This window comes from Silene latifolia, chromosome 5 (assembly GCF_048544455.1).
Source record: "Silene latifolia isolate original U9 population chromosome 5, ASM4854445v1, whole genome shotgun sequence".
Classification (NCBI taxonomy): Eukaryota; Viridiplantae; Streptophyta; class Magnoliopsida; order Caryophyllales; family Caryophyllaceae; genus Silene; species Silene latifolia.
In genome coordinates this window covers 38,321,506-38,346,883 of record NC_133530.1, presented here as the reverse complement: position 1 = coordinate 38,346,883, position 25,378 = coordinate 38,321,506, and the positions used below count along the sequence as shown (strand labels likewise).

The window sequence follows — 25,378 nt, the reverse complement described above, 5'->3', positions numbered from 1 at the left end:
AAGACATTTTTAGAAAGGTATAAAACTTAGACTATTAAATCATAAGAAAAATATATTTGGAAGAGTCATTGTATTTCTTAAAAACATAACTTAAAGAAAACTACTTAGAGATAAATTTTTATGTGGGAATGAAAAAAATTATATTGCGAGAAATTGAATAGATATGTGATTTTGATAGGTTTAAATAGTGTGATAGCGAGTATGTGTACGAGTATGTATGTACACAGTGATCGCGAATGCATTTGAATAATCAAAATAAAAGTAAGGATTATTAAATAATATAGTATTATAAAAGACGTGAAAAAGTAGAAAAAAAACGTTACATTTTCCTTTAATATATTTAATTAAAATACGTATACGTCAAGTATAAATATTGATTATGTCTAGCTAAATAATACTTTTAGTTAAATATTTTAAGTACTTAGAAGTTAATTCTCAAAAAATATTATTTGAGAAATTTTAACCTATTTTATTTACAGTTAACTCTTAAACATCATTTATATATAGTTGTTTAAAAATACAAAAGGTGAAATTTTTATAGATATGTTTGACACATAACAGATGCAAAACACAATCAAAACATTTGAATAGTTGAGTTTGAACTCTATATTTTAATACATAAATATCACACATTATAGAATAAAAGAATTAAAAATTACATAAAATTATATTCAAATCATTTTGAACAAATATTAATTAATTTGGAACCTAACGTATTGTGAAATGATATAATTTGAAAACTTAATGTTGATTGTTGCATTATTCGAATAAATTTTATTTTAATTAATATGATATTTGATCAGTCACAAAATAATTTATAAAACTTTGATCAACATAATTAATTATCACTTATATATTTTAATTTAAATTGTATGTATTTTATTTTAAAATATTGAAAATAAAACTATAAAAATTAAATTTGAGAAAATTAAATTTATTTTTATTTATAAGTAAAAATATTAAAGGTCATATATAAAGTATGTTATTTTTCTTTAATTATAATAATTAAATTTTAAAACAGGCCGCGTGAAGCGCGAAATACTAGCTAGTAACATTAGGAATTGTTGACCAAAAAATAGACAACACAAGAGTTAAGAGTAGTGTAAAATTGATCGATTCCAACAAAATCCAAAGCTTCCAACTTTCACCAAACCTCACACAAAAAAGAAATCTTCCACAGAGTTTCTGGGTACAAAAATAATCAGAATAAAACTGTTAATTAACAAAGAGGAATTAACCCAGAAAGCAAGAGAAGAGAAGAGGGAGGGGAATTGAAGATGAACGGTGGCCCTTCTGGATTCAGTTAGTATTTCTTTTGAGATTTTCAAGCATACCATTTTCTTAGATTCATTCAATTTAGCTGCCCGTTTTGTTTTTTTTTTGATAAATAGGGTAGGAAAGTTGCCATCTTTATGTATTTTTCTAGTGCTTATCAAATATGAATTGTGTGAAATTGTTTGAACATGGTCTAAGATTCAACCATATGTGAAATTTGAAATGCAGTTGATATGAGAAAGTTATGATCTTTGTGTATTCAATTGGGATTTGAATCAATTTTGGAGCATGGCTACTACTCCCTCTCCGTCCTGACTCCCAATCATTTGTTTACACCTTTGATTAAAATGCCCTTTACACAATCACACATAATAGAAAAGGTAAACAAATGATTGAGACAGAGGGAATACATGATTAAGACAAATGAGATTTTCTTAATGCATGTTGATTTAAGATTTAAATTGTGATTTTCATTTGTATAACAGATAATGCACCTGTCACTAAGGGTATAGTTATTTCCTCTGCCCTCTTCACTATCTTCTATGGATTTCAAGGCCGTTCTCACAAGCTTGGCCTTTCATACCAGGTACATGCTTTCTTCTTCAGTTTGTTTATTTGATGTGATTTGATTTGGTTTGTATGATGGCTATTTGCTGTGTGGGTTTTGTCGTGGTTCCGTGTATAATTATACCAATTCTGGTGAAGTTAAACTGCCATTTCTGATGTTTCTTTTTAGTGTTGAACTTATTGTAAATCCTAGTCTGATTACTTGGTGAACTGTGTGTGTATTTATTACTTCACGGAGGTCTCAAGAACCATTGCCATTGCTCGTTGAAATTGTCCCTTTGTTGTAATGTTGAACCACAGCAGTACGACCTACCTACGCTACTACTATATGGCATGTTGTGCCGTAAAATAGTGTCATGTTCAGAAGATGAGTGTGGCAGATATGCGCAGGTAAAACAGTTGCATGTTCAAACGCTGAGTTTGACAGATATACGTGTGATGCAAATCGGATGAGTGGTCATACAGGAGGATTGGTTGAGAATTGAGAATTGAGAATTAAGGTGATTTGGGAGAAGGTAGGAGTCGTGCACGCATTCGTACCTATTAAATATAAGCTTAGGAAGAATTGCTTTAGCTGATTTGGGCATGTGAGAAAACCAATACCACTCATAAAGCTTGAAGATTAGGGAATAGGTAACATTGTAATGCACATAGAGTGACTCAAGATAATATGGATAAAGGTGTTTAAAAACGATATTTCCATCTTGGGGATCGAGGGAAATATAGCATTGGAGGGGGAACTGTAGAGAGAGAACCTGGTAGACGATGAAGTTTATTTTTTTTTATTTTTTTTTCACGACTCAGTGAACAAATGGTACCTTGATTTCTCTCATTCGTGTGTTTAGTTTCACTTCATAGGTGCTTGCCGTGGGGGCAATGAAGTTTTCCATATTGCACTTTCCGTGTTTTTTGATGATTAACTTATGACATAGGAGAGACGTGTAGTGGAAGCTTTACATTCACGGTTGAGAAGCTCCATGCTTAGAGAAAATATCGCGTTGCAATTCTTTCTATTTTATACGTTGGCCTGCCTTTTCTCTGTTCTGAGACCTTAGTCTACTTGAATCTTTGAATTCTGTGGGCTCCTATTACTACACCGGCATGACAAAAAAATTTAAGAGTTGTCATTCGGTTTAAGAGTGTTAGGATCTCTTGTCAAAGAGTATGGCTCTCACCTACTTCGCGATTTTCACTAATATCGAGCATCAGGTTTCATATAGAAACATTGGAAGAATCAATCTTTGCAAGCCTTGTAACTTTGCCATTGAATTTAGGATAAAGTGAGGTTTGTAAGATAATTTTGCACACTTTGTGATTGTTTGATTTGATGAATTCTTTTTTGCTGATAAAGGGTACATTTGGTTCACAGCTGCTAGGCAGGGGCGATTCTAGGATATGATCATAGGGGATGCAAAAGTTTAACAATGATTTCGGTGATGGAAACGAAAATTTAAACACAAAAATTTCGTGATGTAAAGTAAAACACTAAATTAAAATAAAATTGGATCCAAATAAGTCGAGTAGGTATAAATAAAATACCTTGTATAAATTTGTGAGTATATAAAAATAATAGAACGAATTTAAACCCTTGATTTCCTTAATATAAATGTAAACACAAAAAATTCGTGAGGCAAAGTAAAACACTTGAACCCTTGATATCTTAACAAAAAAATTTCCTAAAACTTGATGAAACTACCAAAAAACAACAAAAATAATAGAAGGAATTTATGAAAATGAATGACTAAAACTAGGTATTAAATAACATTAAAAACACAATTTATAACTAAATGAGATAAAAGTGCAAAAATGACAGCTATAGGAATTGAACTCATGACCTAACCAATACAAACTAAGTTTCCAACCACTGCACCACTAAACATTTTATGATACTTACTGAAACTAATCTGTAAATATTTCAGAACAAAGGGGATGCAGGTGAACCCCCTACACCCCCTCTAAAACCGCCACTGCTGCTAGGCGTCATGCATGGGATTAGAATAAACAAAACTAATACCATCTGTTTGGTTGAGAAATGCTTAAGTTTGATACCGATACCTTCGGTATGGGGTTTTGATAACCAAGGGAGAAGGTGGATATGACTCATATTACCCCTTAGGTATCAAATAAATTAAAAGAAAATAAGTACTCCCTCCATCTCAAAATGAGCTTCCTAAGTTTTTGAGCCATCTCTAAATAATCTTCCTATTTTTCTTTTTCAATATAAAAATTATTGGTTTCCATGTAAATTATGTCCCACTTCTCTCTACCTTACATTATTCAATTATATAAATTGGTTTTCGAGATTTGTAACCAAGAAGATTATATTGGGATGGAGTGAGTGTGATTTTCTTCTCTCATCATGAAATAATTAAAATAGCTTTGTGCCTGAATTATTATACTAAATTTGACCATTTTTTATTTACTATACACATGATTATTTGAAAATTGGTTTTGTGTTTCTTTATCATCATCTTGTGTAGTACATTAAAATGTCATGTAATTAGTCAATCGGATATTTCGAGGGCCTTGTTGACTTCATCCCCTAGGGAGGTTATGAGGTCTATTTGTGGCTTATTCCATCCAACTAACAATTTGGTTGTAGGAGGATGGGACTGTTTGTGGTTTAATCAATGTCTTGTTGTTTAATCCATGGCCTTCTTTAAATCCTGTGAGGAGCCTGTAATTTATAGGTGTAGGCGCGCTTAGAGGGGAAGTAAGAAATGTTCTCTAATGTACTAAAGTAACATATGTAGATACCGTAATGTCAAATATTGATGTGTACAAATATCACTGTTCAGTTGCTTTTGTCTATCTTACGCAACTTCTATTCTTTTTGTTACACTTTTCTTGATTAGAAGCATGTTACCCTTGGGAATTGATGTTATTGGTCTCTGCCGTGATTTTCTAAGCAGTTTGTTCTGGAAGTTGGAATTGTAACAACTTCAACCTAATAAATTTATCGCATTATGCAGGATGTTTTTCAGAACCCTAAGATGTGGAAGATCATCGTCTCAATGTATGCATTTATGTCAACTCCCGAGCTAATGTTTGGACTGTTTTTGCTATATTATTTCCGGGTATTTGAAAGGCAGATGGGGTCAAATAAGTATTCGGTAAGTTCACCGTAATTTGGATTATGTGGATGCACTCTATTTAGCAGTGTGCAGAACTGGTTAGGCTGAATAATTTATTTTCCTCCCTTTCCACTTATTTAGCCTTGTGGGCAGACTAATATGGAATATATAGATCCTAAATAATTTATTTTCCTCCCTTTCCACTTATTTTTTTCCTCCTATCCTTTGTTTTCTTACCATGTTTTCCTTTCTCTCTACTTCTTCATTGTTTTTCCCACCTTAAATTGACGCATCCATATATCATTTTTTGTCACCTGGCCCCAAATCATCTTTGGCCGAACGCTTTGGTGGTGTAGTTCATCTATGCCTAATCAATTAATGCAATCTGTTGAGTTTGTGGTATCATGGTTCCTATATAATTAGGTCCTGTGAGTTGTGAAGCTAATTATAGTATAGTTTCTTTAGTTTTTCTTGGCAGATTTTCTAACTTCCATATTCATCTTTTGCAGGTGTTTATTCTGTTCTCTTACGCAGTTTCTTTCTTCCTAGAGAGTAGTATTTTAGCTCTTCTTAAAGGTACTACTGTTGTTAATCGTTGATGCGCTGTGGTTAATTATTCTTATCAAGCTACCTCGTTTATGGACAGTTCTTTTGAAATTGTGCGGAGTGGAGTTAGAATAAGAGTTGTAGAGTATCCTTTTTACCATTTTGTTGTTATCCTTGTGATTATTTTAGTGTACTGTATACCAAATAATCTGAAGCTTTAAAAATAGGTGTCAAGAAGGAAGGAGCCAAGGACATAAGGGGAGTGAGAGGAGAGGGGGGGTGGTTCTATTTTTGGTTTTGGTTACTCGAACACCCTGAATGTATTGTGAAGTCAGCAGTAAGACTTTGTGCATCCAACCGCCTTACCCTGATATTTGCTAAGCGCTTGAGATATTGGGGTAATGTTATTTGTCATTGTTATATGTTGGATACTGGTAGTTGAGTTTGAGCAACATAGTTTCTAGGTGGTGATACAGTATATAAGCAGGGAATGTGGTGTTTTCTTTTGAATAATAATGTGGAATTGCTTAGATCATGCTTTTCAGTTGTGTACTTGGATGCTTGCAGATCCCAGCTCTTCAATCACCACCGGTCCGTATAGCCTCATCTTTTCCGCATTTGTACCCTTCTTTTTTGATATTCCCGTGTCAACACGATTTCGGGTGCTTGGTTTAAAGTTCTCTGACAAGTCTTTTATATACCTAGCTGGCCTCCAGGTAATTGCACTAGTCTGATTCTTTGCCCGTCTTCACTGTTCAGTTCATGTTGACTGCTCGGAAAGATGAGTTTCATGCTCCATAGCTTAGCTTGACTGAACTTCTGCTTCTCTTCTTCAAAACGTCATCCACTTACCCATGTCTGAGAAAGCTGATCCGGTCTTAATGACCTCACTTGAAGCTAAGAAAAACAACCTCACATAGACTCAAACCAGTATTGATTCGATCTAAAAGCCTGGTCCAAAATGACCCTCAGCTACTAATCTGGTACTACACCATAGTGACAAGATTGACCCGACCTTGAAACATCCTGAACCTAACTTGACCTGACTAGATTCTGATCGGTGACCCAAATGACCTTTTTGCCACGTGTGGTGTCACCCCACATAATGCTTTAGTTTCTACCATGCAGTTGCTTTTATCATCTTGGAAAAGATCCATTTTGCCGGGAATTTGTGGTGTGATTGCTGGTTTCTTGTACCGTATGAACATTTTTTCCATCCGCAAAGCAAAGGTTAGATAATAATATCCTAATTTCAATCGTAATACATACTCCGCAAATGATTTGGTATCTGAATAATTCACCTTGATTTTCATTCTCGCAGTTGCCTTATTTCCTTACTTCGTTGTTTTCACGAGTTTCTTGGCCGTCTACGGGGAGCCCATCTTCTTCAGCTGGAACTCGAAACACACCCAGTACCGGTAGTGCCGCTCCTTATGCAGGGCGACAAGTGGAGGCAAGTATACTTACTCTATCTTGTTCTCCTCACTTTGCTCGTCTTCTCCTTTCCCCTAATTGCTTGAAGTTGAATGATTTGATTACAGATTATAATGCTTTTTTGGCTTGAAAATAAATCAAGTTAAACTTAAAAGACTTTTGCAATTGTGTACCTTTAGATTTTAAGGATCTTAGTTTCATTAAGAAATAATTTGGATAGTTGGTAAATGGTAGTAGTAAACTCTTGATGCAGACATGGCTAAAAAGGCTAGTCAAATATTTTGCGTAGTAATTTATCAATCTTGCACCCAATGCAGAGCGATTTTTTTTTTTTTTTTTTTTTTTTTTTTTTTTTTTTTTTTTTGTAGTGTCACCTATATGTTACTCCGTGTGACAATTCATATTATTTCATGACTCCGTGTTTGGCACTTGATACTCAAACATAGAGTGTTGATATTTCGATTTAAGCACAAAAAAAAAAAATCGAGATTTTTTTTTTATATAATACCCAACTGCGAGTCTGCGACACTTGGGAAATGGTGGTGTCGTATACTCCATACCGATCGATCTATCATTGAAATTTTCATGAGGTATTACTCTTCACCTTTTTAGGGGTTCAACCTGTCATAGATCTGAATTTGTAAGATGCATTGTTATAGTACTTTGAACTTTGAAGTAGCCGTCATTCGATACAATTCTCGACAAAATTTTTCATCACAGGTCTGTTAAACATCTCTTTTTGTACCTGTCGGGCCAACACTTAGGTAACATAGCGTAGTGTCGGCTCTCATTTATCTCTCCGTTTGCGGGAGCCCTTGAGGCACTGTTATATTTATTGTTCCAAGAATAGTCCATAAAGAGACATATTATATACTCCGTAGGAACTTCAATGGTAAGCTTACATTTATGTTTGCTTGGAGTTGAAACTAATAAATTGTGTGTAGCAAGTAAGTCTGTACAAGCTAATTTGTGGAACCTGCATACTCCCCAAGCTAACACTGCTTACAGGTCATTAGAGTTGATGTTAGAAATGTGTATATTTATTGTATTTAATTTGGCTCATTCTGTCGTTATGTAGAGGAACTACCCTTCTCCAATAGTTGGCTCGATGGAGCCATCAGAAGACTCAATATCAATGCTGGTATCCATGGGATTTGATCGGGACAACGCAAGGCAAGCGCTTGCACAGGCAAGAAACGATATAAATGTCGCCACCAATATCCTTCTTGAAGCTCACTCTCATTGAGACGGCTAGAGCTTACTTGACATAATTCTAGAGATGGCAATTTTTTGTAACAAGGAATGTTTCGACATAATTCTTCCATATTCTTGTTGAACAAGGAGCTACTTTGTTTGAACAGTGACAATGCATATATACATAGACAAGTCTTCCCACATGAGAAATCTGTATTTTATTTTTGTAGTTTGTTAGGATGTAGAGAAGTAGTACAATTTTATGTAAATCTTAAGACCGGGAATGTAGTTTTTCTTAGTGCTATAGAATTCCGTTTGTTACTCACATATTATTATACACGACTCATCATGATTTCAAATTAATGCTCAAGGAAACGTAAATCATTGTATCGGACTATCTTACACAACATGCTGGGAAACACAGATCATGGATAGTGAGATCAACTTTGAATAGTCTCATTATACGGGTTGAAATTCGAAAGTACATTCTCTGTATCTTTTTTCTTCAGGTAGTACAAGTACATTTGGAATATATCATGCGAAAATAAATATAAGCTGAAAGCGTACACTTGTAAGACTTGATTGCTGCACTTTTCTCTGATCAGAAATAATGAATGCCAGGGTATCTTGATCTGACGGTAAGACCATCATTCTTGTTGTGGGTTTGGTCTGTAGATGGATCATTCTGGTTGAGTCAGTTTAGCTATAGGTTTGGCGGTGGACTAGACAGTGCTGAGATCCATGCGACTCTTGTGGAGCTGGAATGCTGGGGTGATCCAACTCCCACAGTTGCATTGACTGCCTGACCAATTGAAATATCCTAAGCGAGCATCACAGTGAGCACATGATAGTTTGCCCTCAATACCCCCTTCTTCCACTGCACAATCCAAATAGCACAGTAAGATTGAAAGTATAGCTTCAAAAAAAATCCGATTGATGGCCTTCTGTTCATATTTTAGATTGATGTTGCGTGTTTTTTCCGGATAGTAAATGTTAACACACACTACTAGAGCGAGAGAGAGGGGAAAGCAGTCAAAGCACATTTTCACTCGTTTAACCAACTTTGCAGCTTTTCTTAGATTAAGTGGTTTCTTTCGGCCAAGAGTCCACTGGGATACAGCGGCAAACAAACACTGAAGAACGTATCGGGGAATCCAACAAAACAAAAAAACATACAAGACGACGACAATAAACTAAACCAAAAACAACAGTTTAAGTAAACAAAGCTACAAGAGCCCTGTTGTCTTTGCAGTTCGCCTCATGTTCCATTCTCAGTGAAATAGCAAAGACAGACCAGACCGTATTTGAAGGCTTCGGGCGTGTCATAAACTAGAAAGCCTAAAAGCTCACTTGAATCCCTGCCTTACAATAGCAAGACCGTTTTATCAAGGTTTTGCTTTCTTCAGTCTACATATATTTTCATCAAGAGACTAAGGATTCCCTGGAATACGGGACAGTAAATAGAATGGGTTGTTCACACGCACACCCCGGTTGATCTTTCTTATCTATAACAGAAATTAAAATACCTATTTCCCTTTATGAACAGGGTAGACGTAAGAGAATACGGGGTAGGAAGATAGAGAATTTGATAAATACCTGTTTTCATCCACTTCAACGGCTCGACAAAGATTGAACTACAACCAAAATCGTCAGATTTGTTGAAGGAATTTCCACCATTTCTCTTGTGCCATTGGAAGGCCGTCATGCCTTCACCTGGGATGTGATCCACAATATTCTCTTGCAAGGCGACAACTCTTCTGCATTTCTTGCAGCGGTATGCTACATTAGAGTTTAAATTACCATGGAGAGATGTTTCTGGCTTCTTAGAGGCAACTTCCTGAGGCAAGCCAGGATCCACTCCAAACTTAGAACTGTCCAACCTCTCGCCTCTATTATAAGAATCACCTGAAATTAAAAACGGCACTCTTTAAGTTCGTAGGCCTCAGTAAAGTCATCTGCCATGAATTATAATTATGCATACATTGCAGCATTAGTAATACATTTACAGGATGCATCCCTTTTTATGCCTCCAAAACAATTATGCCATATGAGAGCCCATTTTATGTCTCATCTAATCCTTTCTACATGGGACACACTATCTACTTCCGTAAAAGAGTGAAATTAAATTTCACCAAGCTGTTGGTGTGCCAAGAGAAGACAGTGTGAAACACAAAAAGGGACAGATATCTATTCTCCTGCTATAGTCAAGATCAGAACCTTGGACAAATGTCAAGACTTTACATTCATAAGAAAACAATATAGTGAATTTTAGTTAATGCACTGGGTTTAGTACACACGAAAGCACACAAACTAAAGCATTATATTATTAAACAAAGATGCTCGGGACAAAATATATTCCATCTCTAAATCGTCTTTGAATTGCGTTGACCCACTTACAGTAGGACAATCAATTCAATGTGTTTTAGCTTCTTAGAACCACCACCCAGTGTCACAAAAGGCACATACCTACGCGGGGTGGGGTGTAGTCTTGCCCTTGTGTTAGAAGTACAAACAGGCTATATCCGAGGACTCGTGGTGAACAATTGAGCCAAAATTTCATTTATCGATTGATAACTTCACAATATAATAAGCACAGAAAATTCAGTTGGTCATTTTGCTTTAATCCATCACATTCAAAGCTAAATAATGATGATGTTTTTGCTGCATCAAAAATGAAAAATGTACAGAGTATGTCTTTATTGGTTTGAAAGCAATTACTCCTCAGTCTCCAAAAGAAAATTATGCACTTAAAATGCACCTCCAAATCTTGCCAATTCATGTGTAAAAAGAAGAATTTCTTCCAAGAATGTCGACACATAAATGACGTACTATCACACAATTTCCTGCATGCAAGTAAAGATTCTCATCGTAATTTTGTATTTCCCTGGTAAGTGAGAACATATTTGGCCTCCATATCGCCATGAAAATACAAAGCAGGAAAGAGAGATGGAAAGCTCAGAAAAATAATTCAGAAGGTAATATTTCTAGTAAAGGAAATCATAGAATCCCACAAACAAATCCCACTGGCTCTACTCAGAGGAAAGTCACTAAGTTGTTAATGTTGTTAAATTGATGTGTGTCAATATCAGGCTCAGGTTGATTGCAACAGATAACAACTAAACACCATTGCACATATAACCATAAAAGAACGGTATTTCAATAGCCATGGGATATTAGCTGCATAAAAACCAGCCGTCTACTTAAAAAAAAGATCAAACAAGGCATGTGAAACTTATATTCAGGACAGCTGAAACAAATCGGAGATATCAACACAACTACTTGGTGGATTGCAGGGTGAAATAGAACGCACCCAGTATTTTCAAACGGAAACGCTTGTATTTAGAGCTTCCACGATCAACTTTAAAACCCATCTCCTCAAACATTTTCAACTACAACAAAGAAAAAAAAAGAACATATCCTGGTATCAAGAAATGACTAGCAAATAATATTTCTGATGCAGTGAAGATATACCATGTTTCATAACATCAAATCATAAAGAGACGATTCTCTCACCTGTTCCAAAAAATTGTCATTTGGTGAAACAGACTCAGAACATTGACGTAATGATTCAAGCGCAGCTGCATAATTTGTAACAGAGCAATGATGTGAGAAAGATGACAGAAGACCAGTAAGAAACAAAAAAACATTATTGGTAAATGCATTTAGCTCTCGGAACAAAGTAAGAATCTTGTCACACATACACACACCTTCAAGAGATAGTTGTTCAGATCTCATTAAATATGCTGTAACTATTGCTGCACTGCAACAAAGGCATACAAAGCAAGTTATGGACCTTTATGGGTACAGAATTGAGAAAGCAGAAAAAGGTTATAAAGCAGTCCAAGACTATCTGAAACTATTTGCAAACAGCAGAAACACAACACCTTGTGTAACCGATGCAACTAGACAATGTACTGCCAAGCATTTGTCAACGTAATGTTGCGACATTAATGTACAAAATCAATCGTGTAAACAACAAATGAAAGATGTAAAAATGACCTTGATGGGTTGATGGTACCAACTTTTTTTATTATTATTCAGAATTCAGACATACCAGCATGATGACCTAACAAAAGTGAATACACCCTTTGTTCAATAATGAACTTCTTGATTTCCTTTTTAAGGTGCCTAAATAAACTTTCTACTTGGAATCTTTCCTTTTTGCATTATTTGTGAGCCCACTTTTTCACCCGGCTTACATTTTAATGCACTTGTTAACTTTCGTACAAAAGAAAAGAAGAAATCTATTCATCAACAGAGATAATACTCGTATGATTTGGGTACACACTTTCTAGAAAGCAGGGATAGTGATGTAGGTTTACTTTCATAAATGTTTAGTTTAAAGCCGCCCCTCAGATTGCTGCCTGGCACAGATCAAAGATCCACACTGCATGGTGTTTCTGTGCATAGACAACAGAACTCCCGAATTTACTGCAAGCACTATTACAACTTGTCCTATTTGTTTGCTAATGTACTTCATAGAAAAATGACAACCCTCAATTGATTTCACACCTCCCTGCGTCAATCTACTCAAGGTACCATAAACGTGATCCGACAGTCGCTAAAGAATAAAGATCATCTCAATAACCATAAGTTTCAAGCTATTATCGAAACAATGTCATGTCACTTAAAAGTCCATAGTTACCAATGTAACTAATCTTAAAGACTTTTGCGTAGTTACTACCTAAGTTCAATGTGATTACTTTGATCATATAATATGATAAATATGGCCAGAAAACAATAATGAACTCAACAGCACAACAAATAATCCAACAAACAAATGAAAATTCATCCTTACCTCCTAGATACACCGGCAAAACAATGCACCAAAACACATCCTTGTTTCCGACTCTCTTCAATGAAATCCAAACAAACCTCCAAATAATCCAACAAATTCTCATTATCAGTGTCTTTCAACGCAACAGCCATCCTCACCATTTTCAACTCTTTCCCAACATACTCCAAGTTATACACAAGCTTATCTGGCGAGAGCGCACTCTTCGACCAACAGTCATCGCCACCATCATCCAAATCTCCAACAAAAACTTGCCGAATTTCCTTGGCAGGAATTACCAGTGAACTACGCCATTCAGTGAAGAATGAAATTGAGGCTGAACTTACAGCTGACAATATATGTGTAATCTCAGAACTCCCTTTCTCAAGGATTTCCGCCGCATCACTAATGTTTCCAATAAACAGATTTTCTCGCACTAAACACGGCATGTTACACCAAATTTCGTCTCACAAATCACCTGTCACATTATTAATTACAATTAGAGATATTCCCTCCGTTATTTCACACGTCAACCTCACATTTCGTGATATTCAGTTCTCTCTTCAAATTTCTAAAAATATAGATAAAGAAACGTACACTCTTACAAAATGATTTTCCGCCATGAGTCCAATTATATAAACTTCGTAGCCTTTTACTAAGTACTTTCCCGTAAAACTGAGAGTCAAATACTTAACTCGAAAAATAAAAAAACATTTGTAACATAAAAATGAGATACCGTAGTACACAGGACGAAAACTTTCATTCATTATTTCGATCAATAACTCGAGATTTGTCATATCGCAGCGGAATATATCAAATCTCAATCCTAAAGCTATCAAAAGAATAAAAATGAACTGCAACATGAATACATTAGTCCACGAAAATTAATCTATAAGGTAAAATAATTCGACAAATTACTGTAGTAATATACTCCCTTGTCTCAATCATTTGTTTATCTTCGATTAAAATACGCCTCACAAGGAATAAAATAAACAATTGATTGGGATAGAGGGGATAACCGTTCTAGGGGCAAGCAGGGACATGCCTCTAGTCAATGAAAAAATCACAACTTTTCTCTATTACGGCGTACTACTCCCTCCATCCCGATCATTTGTTTACCTATTTCATATTTGTATGCCTCATTCATTTGTTTATTGGCTAATTTGATCATCGACCATATCTATAAATGGTCCCTCCACGTTACTTGGTCTTTGTGCCAAAACCAAAGGTAACAGGACTAAGGGAGTACTATTTTTTTTTCTAGTATACCTTATTTCATTTGGTGTTCTATTCCCCGCCCCTACGTAATTACAAATCCTGATTCCAACACTGATTACATCGTCGAAAGTAAAATTAACCCAACTAGGTGTAATAATTACGAAACAAAAGGGGAGAAAAGTGTGAAAAAGTACCTGGTTAAGGGGGGGATTTTCCGGCGAAATGAAAAAGAAACGTTGTAGTGAGTGAAGAGAAATGGAGAGCGGTAGCTTTTAAATAAGAAGGGGGGAGATGGCGCGTGAGTGGTAGTCATGTGTTCGATTACTCGATACTTCGACTAGTCCTCGGAATTGGTTCGGTTATAACTTAACTAGGATTTAATTTAATCGAGGTTGTTTTTGGTGTAAATGGAGTCACCAGGACGACTTTAATGCTGATATGGTTTGAATCTAGGTAACTACTATCACCATTCAAATCATGACTTTATCAACTAAACTATTTAACATCTGCGGTTAGGTCGTCTTTGTTTAAGTTCAAGTCAATCATTGACCCAATAAGTCATACGACTCACATCAGAATCTTGTTTGGAGTGTTTGTGTTATTCTATTTTATTTTTACTTTAACTTAGTACTTTGTATTATTTATCTTTATTATCTTTAGCTAAACCCTTTTCCAACTTACACAAGGATTTTTACTTTTTAGACTCAACAAGTTTGGACCTCAGGTCTAATCTACGAACTGCGAACTAATTCTGAGCTAATAAGAAATAGAGATGAGATCAGGTCGATTTTTGTGCAGGAAGATTTTTGTGTGTTTGGCATTGTGTGAATGGAAAGGATTGGATTGGATTGGATTGGATCCATTTCACTATCATGGGAAGATAATATTTTTGGATGGAATAGAATTTTCAGATGAGATATTCGTTTGAGGCCCATGGACCGAGGTGTACAACTTGGCCATTCTACTCTTTTTTGTCTTCATTTTTAGCGGTGGAGTAGAGGTTGCTTAAGACCGTCTTAAGTTAAGACCTCTCGTAATTCTTCTTTCATTTAACTTTATTTGAATCGATTTTGAGAGCCGTCTTAACTTAAGACAATTTTAAATAAGAATGTAAGTTAGCTAATTACCTATTTGGCCAGATAGTAGACTATACATCTGATGTATTATAACTTGGTAGTGTAAGTTAGTTAATTAGCCGTCTTTACTTTTGAGAGCCGAGTATTGCGAGGAGGAGATTGTTGAAACTCTTAATCAAATTGTTGGACCATATAGTTATATGTTCATGTTTTGATAATGACAAGTGTGTTTCATGATATATATACTTGTTGTTTGTAATCGTTTGTTTAGTCATGCTAGATTAAGCATAGGTTACAACCTTGGAGCAAAGTTATAGGTGCTTTAGCTATAACTTTGGAGATTTGTGATTCAATTGAGCTCATGATCAAGTATAGGCTCAAGTAAAGAATGAAGCTCAAAGATAAGCTCGTGATGAAGAGCTTATGATTAAGATAAAGTGATGAATCCTACATTGAAGATCTCCAGGAAGATTAGATAGTGTAGGGTCATCGTCTTCTAATTGTATTTGAAGAAGTAATCTTGGTAAGTAAAGTTATAGGTGTTTTAACTATAACTTTACTTATCCAAACTTAAAGTTATACTCCCTCATATTCTACATAACTGTCCCAGTTTCCATTTCCGTCTATCACAATACTGTCCCATTGTCCGTTTTTTGTAAACTTTTATACTTATTTTAATCACTTCAACCCACAACAATACCACACCTCACCCCATAACAATACTTATTTTAATCATTTCACCCCACAACAATACTTATTTTAATCATTTCACCCCCAACAATACTTATTTTAATCATTGCACCCACAATAATACCCCACAATACCTTCCCTCTCTCCAATTACCTCGCCCCACCACAATATTTTACATTATTTAACTCATTTTCTTAAATCTTGTGCCATTTGAACAATGGGACAATTATGTAAATAGGAGGGAGTAGGTGTTTTAATTATAACTTTGAGTTGTAGTATGAACGTAGCACGACTTTAAAATGAGTTTTAAAATAGTTTTTCGAAACCTTATTTTTATAATCTTTACATTGAAAGACTTATTTATAGTAGATTGAGATGCGGACTTGATTGGGTTATGAATAGATGATTACCTATGAGATTAGTCGATTTTTGGGAAGCAACTTATGAGTTGTTCCGTGGAGGCTATCCAGGGTTTTCTACATATTCATATCTAAACCCTAATCTAACCTAATATCTTAGCTAGGGTTTAACACATAAGGAGGCGTGCCTATGAGCCGTTTACTACTCGTGTAAAACTCCTTATACAAGTAAGGGATTGGAGTAAATCTAAACTATTAGAGATATTTTATCTCTTTACAATTATTTAGATTTATCATACATCTTTTACTAAGATATTATTGGATTAAATAAAGGATCAAGATGTCTTACTTGCCCAATAATCTACACGATTATACACGACATCTAGGGTTTCTTAAATGAAAACTTAGGTCTCCCCTCTACTATAAATACTATAATTATTCATTCTTTGAAACTACTTTTGAATTGAAAAACTTCCTTGCAAACAAATCGAGTAAACCCTTTGCTTTTAATCGAGCAGTATTTTGTTTTGCAATTAACATAATTTCGAAAAGTCGTGCTTTTTATATTATAGTTATTCTTGAAATATCGTTATAAGATAATAGTGCTTAGATTCGTTTCTTATACGTTCAACTGTGTGAACATCGAAAGAACAATCAAACACTTTCTTATTAGCGTAAGATAAGTCGAGTATTTAACGATACTCAAACTGAGTTATTTACAAGTAGAGTTAGTTGTACGAGTGGGTTGATAATTTTGTAATCCGTAGAAACGTACTAAAATTATTAATCGAGAACCTCGTGTGTCACTCGCGTTATTTCCTTTCATCGTTTTATTTATTTACGTTTTGCATCAATTAGTTAATTAGTTAAAGTTTAATCAGTAAACTTTGAATAATTAATTCCATGATATATACGGACAATAAAAAAAGTGGGTTATTTACACATACTCAATTCACCCCTCCTCCCCCCGAGTATTTCGAATTGATAGACTCTTCACAAATGCATCACTTAAAGGCGTCGGTTTTGACGGAATGAATGGTCTATTTTATCAGTCATTTTGGAAGATTATTGGGTCAGATGTGGTGAGCACGATACTTCGTATTTTAAGAGGAGAATCATCACCAAAGGAATTAAATAAGACTAATATTGGCTTAATCCCGAAGAAGAAAGTGCTAGACAAAATCTGGGATTTTAACTCGATCAATCTTTATAATGTGTCTTACAAACTTGTATCTAAGGTACTTGCTAATAGACTTAAACTCTTTTTAGGTGAGATTGTATCGTCAAAGTGCCTTTATGCCTGGAAAATTAATTTCGGATAATATTTTGGTCGTCTTTAAATTGTTCCATTATATGAAGAACTCTAGAAGCACGGAGGGGCATATGGTGATTGAGCTTGACATGGCTAAGGCTTATGATATAGTAGATTGGGAACTTCTAAGACGGGTTCTTTTTACGATGGCGTTTGATGTGGGATGGATTCGGAGAGTCGTGGATTGTGTGTCGACTGTGATGTTCTCTGTCCTTATAAATGGAGTACCCTCCGAGGAGTTTCGTCTAACTAGAGGCCTACGACAAGGTGATTCGCTTTCTCCATGTTTATTTATTATCTGTGCAAAGCCTTTGTCTAATAGTTTGAGGAGGGAGGCTGAAAATAATTCGCTACACGGACTCCGTGTGTCGAATAATGCTCCAGCTATTTCCCATCTTTTGTTTGCGAATGATAGCATTTTTTTGTTCGAACTCAGGACTGTCTCCGAAATTTTGGGGGCCTGTGCGAAATTAAGAAATGGGCCCCAAATACTCCTGTTACTAACTTGTTTCTACGCTGAAATACTATTTTTATTATATATTTTTCCATAACGTATCAAATTTCTTTTATATTGTCTTAAAGATGTAATGTAGATGTTCAATTGGTAAGTATTTTTAGACAAAATTTGCATATCAGAATAAATAAAATTAAGAAAGGAAGCAAACAATCTGAAAGCAAAATTGCAGAACTGGGAAGTCAGAAGCAAATAATTTAGGAACAAAAGTGTTAATTTCGGTACTTGAGCGTAAGTCACACTAGTGAACTGGATGCTTCACCATTGCGCCAATATAAACTTTGTGAATCTTAGCGCATCAATATATATATATATATATATTAAAACTTGTTCTATTAGGCCCAAAACAAATTGGGGACCCTGTGCAGCCGCGCGGCCCGCACATGGTAAAAGTCGGCCTTGTTCGAGCTACATTGGAGGAAGTGGAGGTGGTGAATATTATTTTGAGAGAGTGTGAAGCGACTTCGGGACAATTTGTGGACCTAGATAAGACTACGGTTTCGTTTAGTAAAGGAGTCACAAGGGTGCAAAGGTAGGAGAGTGCCCGAGAAGCTTGGGGTGGTGGAAGTCGAGGAACATGTGAGATATTTGGGTTGTCCACATTCATAGGGAGATCAAAGAAGGTGATTACGGATATTCTTCGTGTCAAGCTTAGGAAAAGACTTCAAGGATGACGCGGAAAATTATTATCTAGGGCGGGTAAGGAGGTTCTCAAAAAGGCAGTAGTCAATTCACTCCCTACCTATGTATTGAGTGAGTTCAAAATTCGGACGATTTTTTGCATGAGCTTAGATCGATGACAACCCGATTTTGGTGGGGGCATGGTGAAGGTAGGAAATGGGCGTCATGAGTGACCTGGCATAAAATGAGTCGTTCGAAGGGGGAATGAGGCTTGAGTTTTCGCGATTTTTACCTTTTTAATCTTTCTTTGCTCGAAAACCAAGCTTGGAGGTTGATTACGAGTCCGGATAGTTTGTGGGCTCGGGTTATGAAAGCGAAGTATTATCCGCACATGGATTTCATGGGGGTTGCCATCGGTCATAATCCAAGTTATATACGTGAAGATGAATTATAGAAGCGCGGTCTGTTCTTAAGTGTGGATGTGGAGATGCTAGGGTTAGGTCATTTGGCTGGTGTATGGTTGGCTTGTGGAAGGGGAAAGAGAGTTGGACGAGATACGGAAGGTGGAAGTGAATCTTTCGGTTTTGGAAAGGATAAAGAAAGGGAGATTGTTTCGGTTTTTTGGGAAGTGTTTGAGCTGGTTGAGATGGGGTAGAATATCTTCTATACTTGGGGAGCAAGCAAGGAAAGATAGGGAAGGAGAGTGGGTTGGATAGGGCTTCGAAATGGACTCTGGGAGTCCCTTTTTTACGAATATTTGTAATTCTCTCTCTTTCAAAGGACAAAATTAGTTGATTAATTTTTGCCATATCTCAGCCACCTCCGTTCGCCCCAAAGATCTCTACAACCATCATAGTCCCATTACCGTGGATACACGGAGATATCGTCCCCAACCGTGTGTACAGAATCCACGCATGTTCCCATATCAAAGTATCACGACCATCTCCTACTCTCCTCCTCAACCCTTTCTTAATGTAGATACCCGTATCCGTCGATATTGGAATTTACAGAAATCCCGACAAAACACCCGATGATGATAGGACACATATTTACTTGCATCGCTCGTAAGAAGATTTCGATTAGTGATGCGGGACAAGCGTTATTTGACGGTTTTATAATTTAAATGAAATTTAAATTATTTTGAAATAAACGAAATTTATGTCATCGGTTTTCATATTTTCAAGTTTAATTTAAAATTTAAGCTTTTATAATTTATTTGAAATATAAATTATCATTCAAAGTTTTTACTGAAATGAGGAAATGTGACGGCTTCAATTTATCGCTTTATTTTAATTTGAAAAATTATATTTAAAGCGGTTTTAAACAAGTTTTTTTTAACGGTTTTAGCTCGATTTTAAGCTCGATTTTTAGACGGATTTCGACACGAGTTTCGAGGTAGCTTTGGCACAACCCTCCCCCCCAAGGTCCCAGGTTTGAACCCCCATGCCAACCCCCTTTTCCCTCCCCTTTTCCACCCCAAACCCGCAACCCAACCTCCCCCTTCCCCTGTTTTTCCCGAGCCCACACCCAACACCAAACACCTCCCTAACACCAACCCAACCCAGCCAACACCACACCCAACACATGACCCATGACCCAACACTCAACCTAGCCCAAACCCGCACCAAAACCCACCCAAACAACCCCAACCCATACTATGTTTTGCGCGGCAAAACAGGGACTCCCCGACTCCATTTCGAAGCCCTATCCAACCCACTCTCCTTCCCTACCTTTCCTTGCTTGCTCCCCAAGTATAGAAGATATTCTACCCCATCTCAACCAGCTCAAACACTTCCCAAAAAACCGAAACAATCTCCCTCTCTTTATCTTTTCCAAAACCGAAAGATTCACTTCCACCTTCCATATCTCGTCCAACTCTATTTCCCCTTCCACAAGCCAACCATACACCAGCCAAATGACCTAACCCTAGCATCCCCATATCCACATTTTGGCGACTCCACTGGGGAGTTGTAACTTGAAAAGGAAAATGATGGCTAATTGGACTAATACTATGATTCGTTTTGCATACATGCATCACCCATCTGAGACTTTAGGACGACCACCTCACCCATTGGATCGATTTCAGTGGTTAGGAGGTGACGTCCACTATGCTGATTTAAATATCAAGATGGTACCGCCGAGATCTCTAAGTACTTGCTCTTACCATATTACACACTTCTGCTTATGGGAGGCTTGACTTTCTTTGATGAGGTGGATAATTGGCATAGACCCTATTAGAGGACCGACCGAGACTTAGAAGAGTCTAGGTTCATGCACGATTAATATGCGAATGCTTATGTGCTACGTGATCATCCGCCATGTTTTTCGAAAATTTTAACTGTTTTTGTCAAAACCGTTTTTCGAAAACTGTCTTCAAATCAAGCATGTTTTCAAACTCGGAATGCTGCCGAACTAGATATAGGTTTTTGACCAAAATGAGCTTTTTATAGCCGGTATGTTACCCATTTGAAATCTCGTTTTTTAAATCATCCATTTTCAAATCAATTTCGAAATGAATTCTCACCTTTCCCGAACATAGAATATGTTTCGAGTCAAGTCTGGTCATGTCTTGGGTTCACGTGAACCATGTCAAGAACACAACCCTAGTGGGTTGCCCAAGCCACCTCTTGGGTCCAAGTCAAGTATGTCGAACATTTGGTAAAAGTCAAACCACCAAAAAGTCCAATCTAGGCCACCTATGGCGTTTTCCACGATCCCAGAAATCATGTTTGGTTCAATCACGAGTTAGTCACACTGAGTCGATGTCAAGTCTAAGTCAAGAAGTTATTTGAGTCGAGTCTTAGTCCTTGTTAGGTCTAGACCCCTCTCCTTTGTGACCCCCTTTACAAGTGAGCCAGTTAGCTCATTTCCTGGGTCCAGTTCTGTCTTTGAGTCAGGTTTGAGTCAAAGGTAAAGTCTGTGAGTCGAGTCCTTGTTTGTGACGGGGATTTTATTTCAAGTATTGATTGGTTCAGGGTTTGCTTGTAGAAAGGCCGCCTCAAACCCGAAGGAAAGCAATGGAAGCCGCCGTCACAAGCTAAGTGAAACTGTGGAGTTGATGATAGTTCGACTGGATGCTATTGCAGAAAAAATGAGTGGAGAAAAATTTGTAACTACCCCATCAGAAATATTTGAACTTGAGAAACAGGTCGAGCTCACGCAAAATCGAGATGGAACCGTACCTATTAACGCTAAATGGGTATTTTTTGAGGGCCGGAGAAGATGAACCATGTTTGGACTTTCCCGAACCCATTTACGACTGGAAGAATAAAAGGATGGTTCCTGGAATTGAAATATTCCAAGAATGTTACTACGTTCCCGAAGACGTGCTAGCGATAATACCATAAAAGAACGATTCGACCCCTATCGAAGATGGGAAAGCATTGGGTCTCTTTTTCGAAGAAGAAAGAAAGAGGGAAACACCGAGCAAAAAGTTGGTTAGCACGATCCTTCGAAGTGACAGGTTCGATCCATCTACCCTCATCACTGATTTAGATCCTAAAAGGACTATCTCTGGATGGCGGAAAACTGTTAAATGGACCGATAATAGAGGACTCCTTGACTACGGGAGAAGGATAAATGTTCAAACTGGGTGACGGTTCCGAGTTTGAGTCTGATAAGAGTCCTAAGTTTGAGTCTAAGGAGTCAGGTGTCGAAGCCACCCCTCCCAAGTCTATTCTTTCAATGCACCCCTTTATAATTCCGGTATCCCGGGGCCTGTCCCGAGTACCTCTGTTGTCTCGCCACTGACCTCTGATCAGTTGGCTCAAATGTTAGCGCATTTCGTGTAATTTCAAATTAATAATAATAATAAGATGAACCAATTTGCTTACGACTTGTTTTATTTACATTGCAATTCAATTTTTGAAAATAATTGTTTTAGTAATGACATTGAGAATGAGGCCGAAGGCGAATAGGTTGAAGAAGAAGAGGAGGAGGTAGAACCACCTCCACAATTGGTTAAAGGGTTAGAAGAATATGACCAAAGAAACTCGGTAATTGAAGATACCGAAACTATCAATGTGGGAACCACCTTAGAACCACATGAGATTAAGATAAGAACTACCTTAGATCCCGTAGAGAAACAAGGGTTTATTGACCTACTGTTTGAGTTCAAAGATGTTTTCGCATGGTCTTACAAAGACATGTCGGGAATTGATAGGGAAATTGCAGAACACAGGATTCCAGTCAAACCAGGGTTCATACCAGAATCTACGCAGAATGCGTTTAGAGTGATCTTTAAAGGTTAAGGAAGAAATTGATAAACAACTCAAAGCCGGGTTCATCAAGGTGTCGGAATATTCGGATTGGGTCGGCAATGTAGTGCCAGAACCAAAAAAAAGACGGCAAGGTTCCCGTGTGCGTGGACTTTCGGGATCTAAACAAATTAAAGCTAGTCCGAAGGACGACTTTCCATTAACTCACATCGATATCTTGGTTGATAAAACCACAAATCATGCATTACTATCTTTCATGGATGGATATGCCGGTTACAATCAGATTAAGATGGCCGAGGAAGACATGAATAAGACAACATTCACATCACAATGGGGAACCTATTGTTACACAGTAATGCCTTTCGGTTTGATAAATGTTGAGGCAACGTACCAGAGAACAGCAACGACGTTGCTACATGATATGATGCACAAAGAAGTTGAAGTTTATGTCGATGACATGATATTTAAGTCAAAGGAGCGAAGTGGCCATCTTGGGGCACTACGAAATTTTTTTCAAATATTGCAAAAGTACAACATGAGACTGAATCCGCAGAAGTGTGCTTTCAGGGTCACCTCTGGCAAACTGTTGGGTCATATCGTTAGCCACTGTGGCATCAAAGTAGACCCATCAAAGATAAAAGCCATTATGGAAATGCCCTATCCCGAGATTGAGAAAGAAATTCGAGGTTTCCTGGGAAGAGTTCAATACATAGGCCGTTTCGTCGCAAAGTTGACGATGATTTGTGAGCCGATATTTAAGAAACTGAAGGTCGGAGAACATGTTATATAGGATGACCAGTGCCAGGCTGCATTCGATAAAATAAAGGAGGTGTTATCTTCTCCACCAGTTTTAAGCCCACCAGTAGCTGGGCTGCCGTTATCGCTATATCTAACTGTCACGAATACGGCAATGGGGGCTATGTTAGCCCAAACAGTTGACAAAGAAGAAAGAGTTATTTACTATATAAGTAAAAAGTTCTTAGACTATGAAATAAAGTACACACCTCTTGAAAAGACGTGTTTGGCCCTAGTCTGGGCAACGAAGAAATTAAGACATTACATGCTTAGCTACAGTGTGAGTGTCTACTCCAAAATGGATCCGATCAAGTACTTGTTTGAAAAACCAGTGCTAAATGGAAGAATATCGAGATGGACCTTCATATTATCAGAGTTGGACCTCAAATATGGACCTTTGAAAGTGATCAAAGGAAGGGCGGTCACTGATTTCCTCGCCAACAATCCAACCGAAGAAACCGAAGTCATCGACACTTGGTCATTTCCCGACGAAAACGAGGTACACGTCGAGAATGACATATGGGATTTGTATTTCGATGGAGCATCGAACTATATGGGATATGGAGTGGGTGTACTTCTTATTTGCCAACAGGTGAACGCGTGCCCGTTTCTATCAAGTTGGATTTCAATGTCACAAACAACGACGCTGAATATGAAGCATGTTTACTTGGTTTACGCAGTGCTCTAGACTTGGGTGTGAAGAAGTTGTTAGTACATGGAGACGCGTCCCTTGTGATCAATCAAGTGGGTGGGTAATGGAAAATTAGGAGCCAAAGTTTGGCCCCATATCAAACCAGAATCGAAGAATTGGAAAAGTATTTCGAGGATATTCGATATGTTCACCTCCCGAGAGAGGAAACTCAGTTTGCAGATGCATTGTCCAAGTTAGCTGCTTTGATCAACATTCCTGACCACATAGACAGTATGCCAATATGTGTCGAGCGAAGATCATCACCTGCCTATGTGAATGTAATCAATGATGCCAAGGAAGGTGAAACCGAACCGTGGTACACAACCATTTTTAAATTCAAGGAAACAGGAGAGTATCCTCCCAATCTTGACATGCGTGGAAAATGCGCTCTACGAATGTTATCCGCCCAATTCACCAAGACCGATGATGGGCAATTGTATAAGAAGATGGCTCAAGGTGTTTTGTTGCGATGCATCGATAAACCGACAGCTAAAAGGGTTATGGAAGAAGTCCATGACGGTGAATGTGGGCCACACATGAATGCCCATATGTTAGTCCGTAAGATCATAAGGCTTGGTTATTGTTGGACAACGATGGAAACATATTGTTGCAAATATGTCAGGCACTGTAACAATTGTCAAATATTCACAAATGTACAGCATGTGGCACCTTCTATGTTACACAACATGACGTCACCCTGACCATTTTCAACCTGGGGAATCGACATCATTGGAAAAGTAAACCCATCAGGAACTGGAGGGCATTGTTTTATCCTTGTTGCAATTATGGATGACAATGGGTCGAGTCTGGGTCGGGTCCACCCGGACCCGGACCCGTGATGCCCATCTTAGATCCATACCCGACCCAGATCCGCAAGAGTCTAAAATCAGCAGACCCATACCCATACCCAACGGGTCTGGGTCGGGTCCGAGTCTACCTGCGGGTCCTATTTTCAATAAATCCACTAAGCAAATCTAGAACATAACAGTGAAAAAAATTAATGAAATTCATACTTCTATGC

General features: G+C 37.2%; 3 protein-coding genes across 3 annotated transcripts; 2 read left to right on the top strand and 1 right to left on the bottom strand.

Moving 5' to 3' along the window:
- The first annotated feature begins 1,050 nt into the window (after positions 1 to 1,050).
- Positions 1,051 to 8,466, top strand: LOC141657284 (rhomboid-like protein 20). Its single transcript, XM_074464460.1, has 8 exons — positions 1,051 to 1,302; positions 1,761 to 1,861; positions 4,815 to 4,955; positions 5,426 to 5,492; positions 6,030 to 6,178; positions 6,591 to 6,692; positions 6,784 to 6,915; positions 7,975 to 8,466. The coding sequence occupies exons 1-8, from the start codon at positions 1,278 to 1,280 to the stop codon at positions 8,140 to 8,142; spliced, it is 885 nt and encodes a 294-aa protein (XP_074320561.1). The 5' UTR covers positions 1,051 to 1,277; the 3' UTR covers positions 8,143 to 8,466.
- A 54-nt stretch (positions 8,467 to 8,520) lies between these two features.
- LOC141657283 (uncharacterized) lies at positions 8,521 to 14,401 on the bottom strand. The gene is made up of 7 exons (XM_074464459.1): positions 14,277 to 14,401; positions 12,889 to 13,342; positions 11,798 to 11,850; positions 11,604 to 11,668; positions 11,401 to 11,479; positions 9,687 to 9,995; positions 8,521 to 8,967 (listed from the first exon to the last, which is right to left on the bottom strand). Exons 2-7 carry the CDS (start codon positions 13,311 to 13,313, stop codon positions 8,813 to 8,815), a joined length of 1,086 nt encoding a protein of 361 aa, XP_074320560.1. The 5' UTR covers positions 13,314 to 13,342; positions 14,277 to 14,401; the 3' UTR covers positions 8,521 to 8,812.
- A 9,380-nt stretch (positions 14,402 to 23,781) lies between these two features.
- On the top strand, positions 23,782 to 25,058 carry LOC141655241 (uncharacterized). Its single transcript, XM_074462330.1, has 3 exons — positions 23,782 to 24,258; positions 24,347 to 24,360; positions 24,464 to 25,058. Exons 1-3 carry the CDS (start codon positions 23,782 to 23,784, stop codon positions 25,056 to 25,058), a joined length of 1,086 nt encoding a protein of 361 aa, XP_074318431.1.
- Positions 25,059 to 25,378: the final 320 nt, after the last annotated feature.

Bases quoted from the DNA above. Each gene is read 5' to 3' on its own strand.
- LOC141657283 (XM_074464459.1), bottom strand. From the start codon at position 13,313: ATGCCGTGTTTAGTGCGAGAAAATCTGTTTATTGGAAACATTAGTGAT. The intron at 11,480-11,603 runs GTGAGAGAATCG...TCTTTGTTGTAG, and splicing joins ATGACAATTTTTTGGAACAG to TTGAAAATGTTTGAGGAGAT. The intron at 8,968-9,686 runs GTATTTATCAAA...TGGATTGTGCAG, and splicing joins GTTGAAGTGGATGAAAACAG to TGGAAGAAGGGGGTATTGAG.
- LOC141657284 (XM_074464460.1), top strand. From the start codon at position 1,278: ATGAACGGTGGCCCTTCTGGATTCA. The intron at 4,956-5,425 runs GTAAGTTCACCG...CATCTTTTGCAG, and splicing joins TGGGGTCAAATAAGTATTCG to GTGTTTATTCTGTTCTCTTA. The intron at 6,179-6,590 runs GTAATTGCACTA...TCTACCATGCAG, and splicing joins TATACCTAGCTGGCCTCCAG to TTGCTTTTATCATCTTGGAA.
- LOC141655241 (XM_074462330.1), top strand. From the start codon at position 23,782: ATGGGGGCTATGTTAGCCCAAACAGTTGACAAAGAAGAAAGAGTTATT.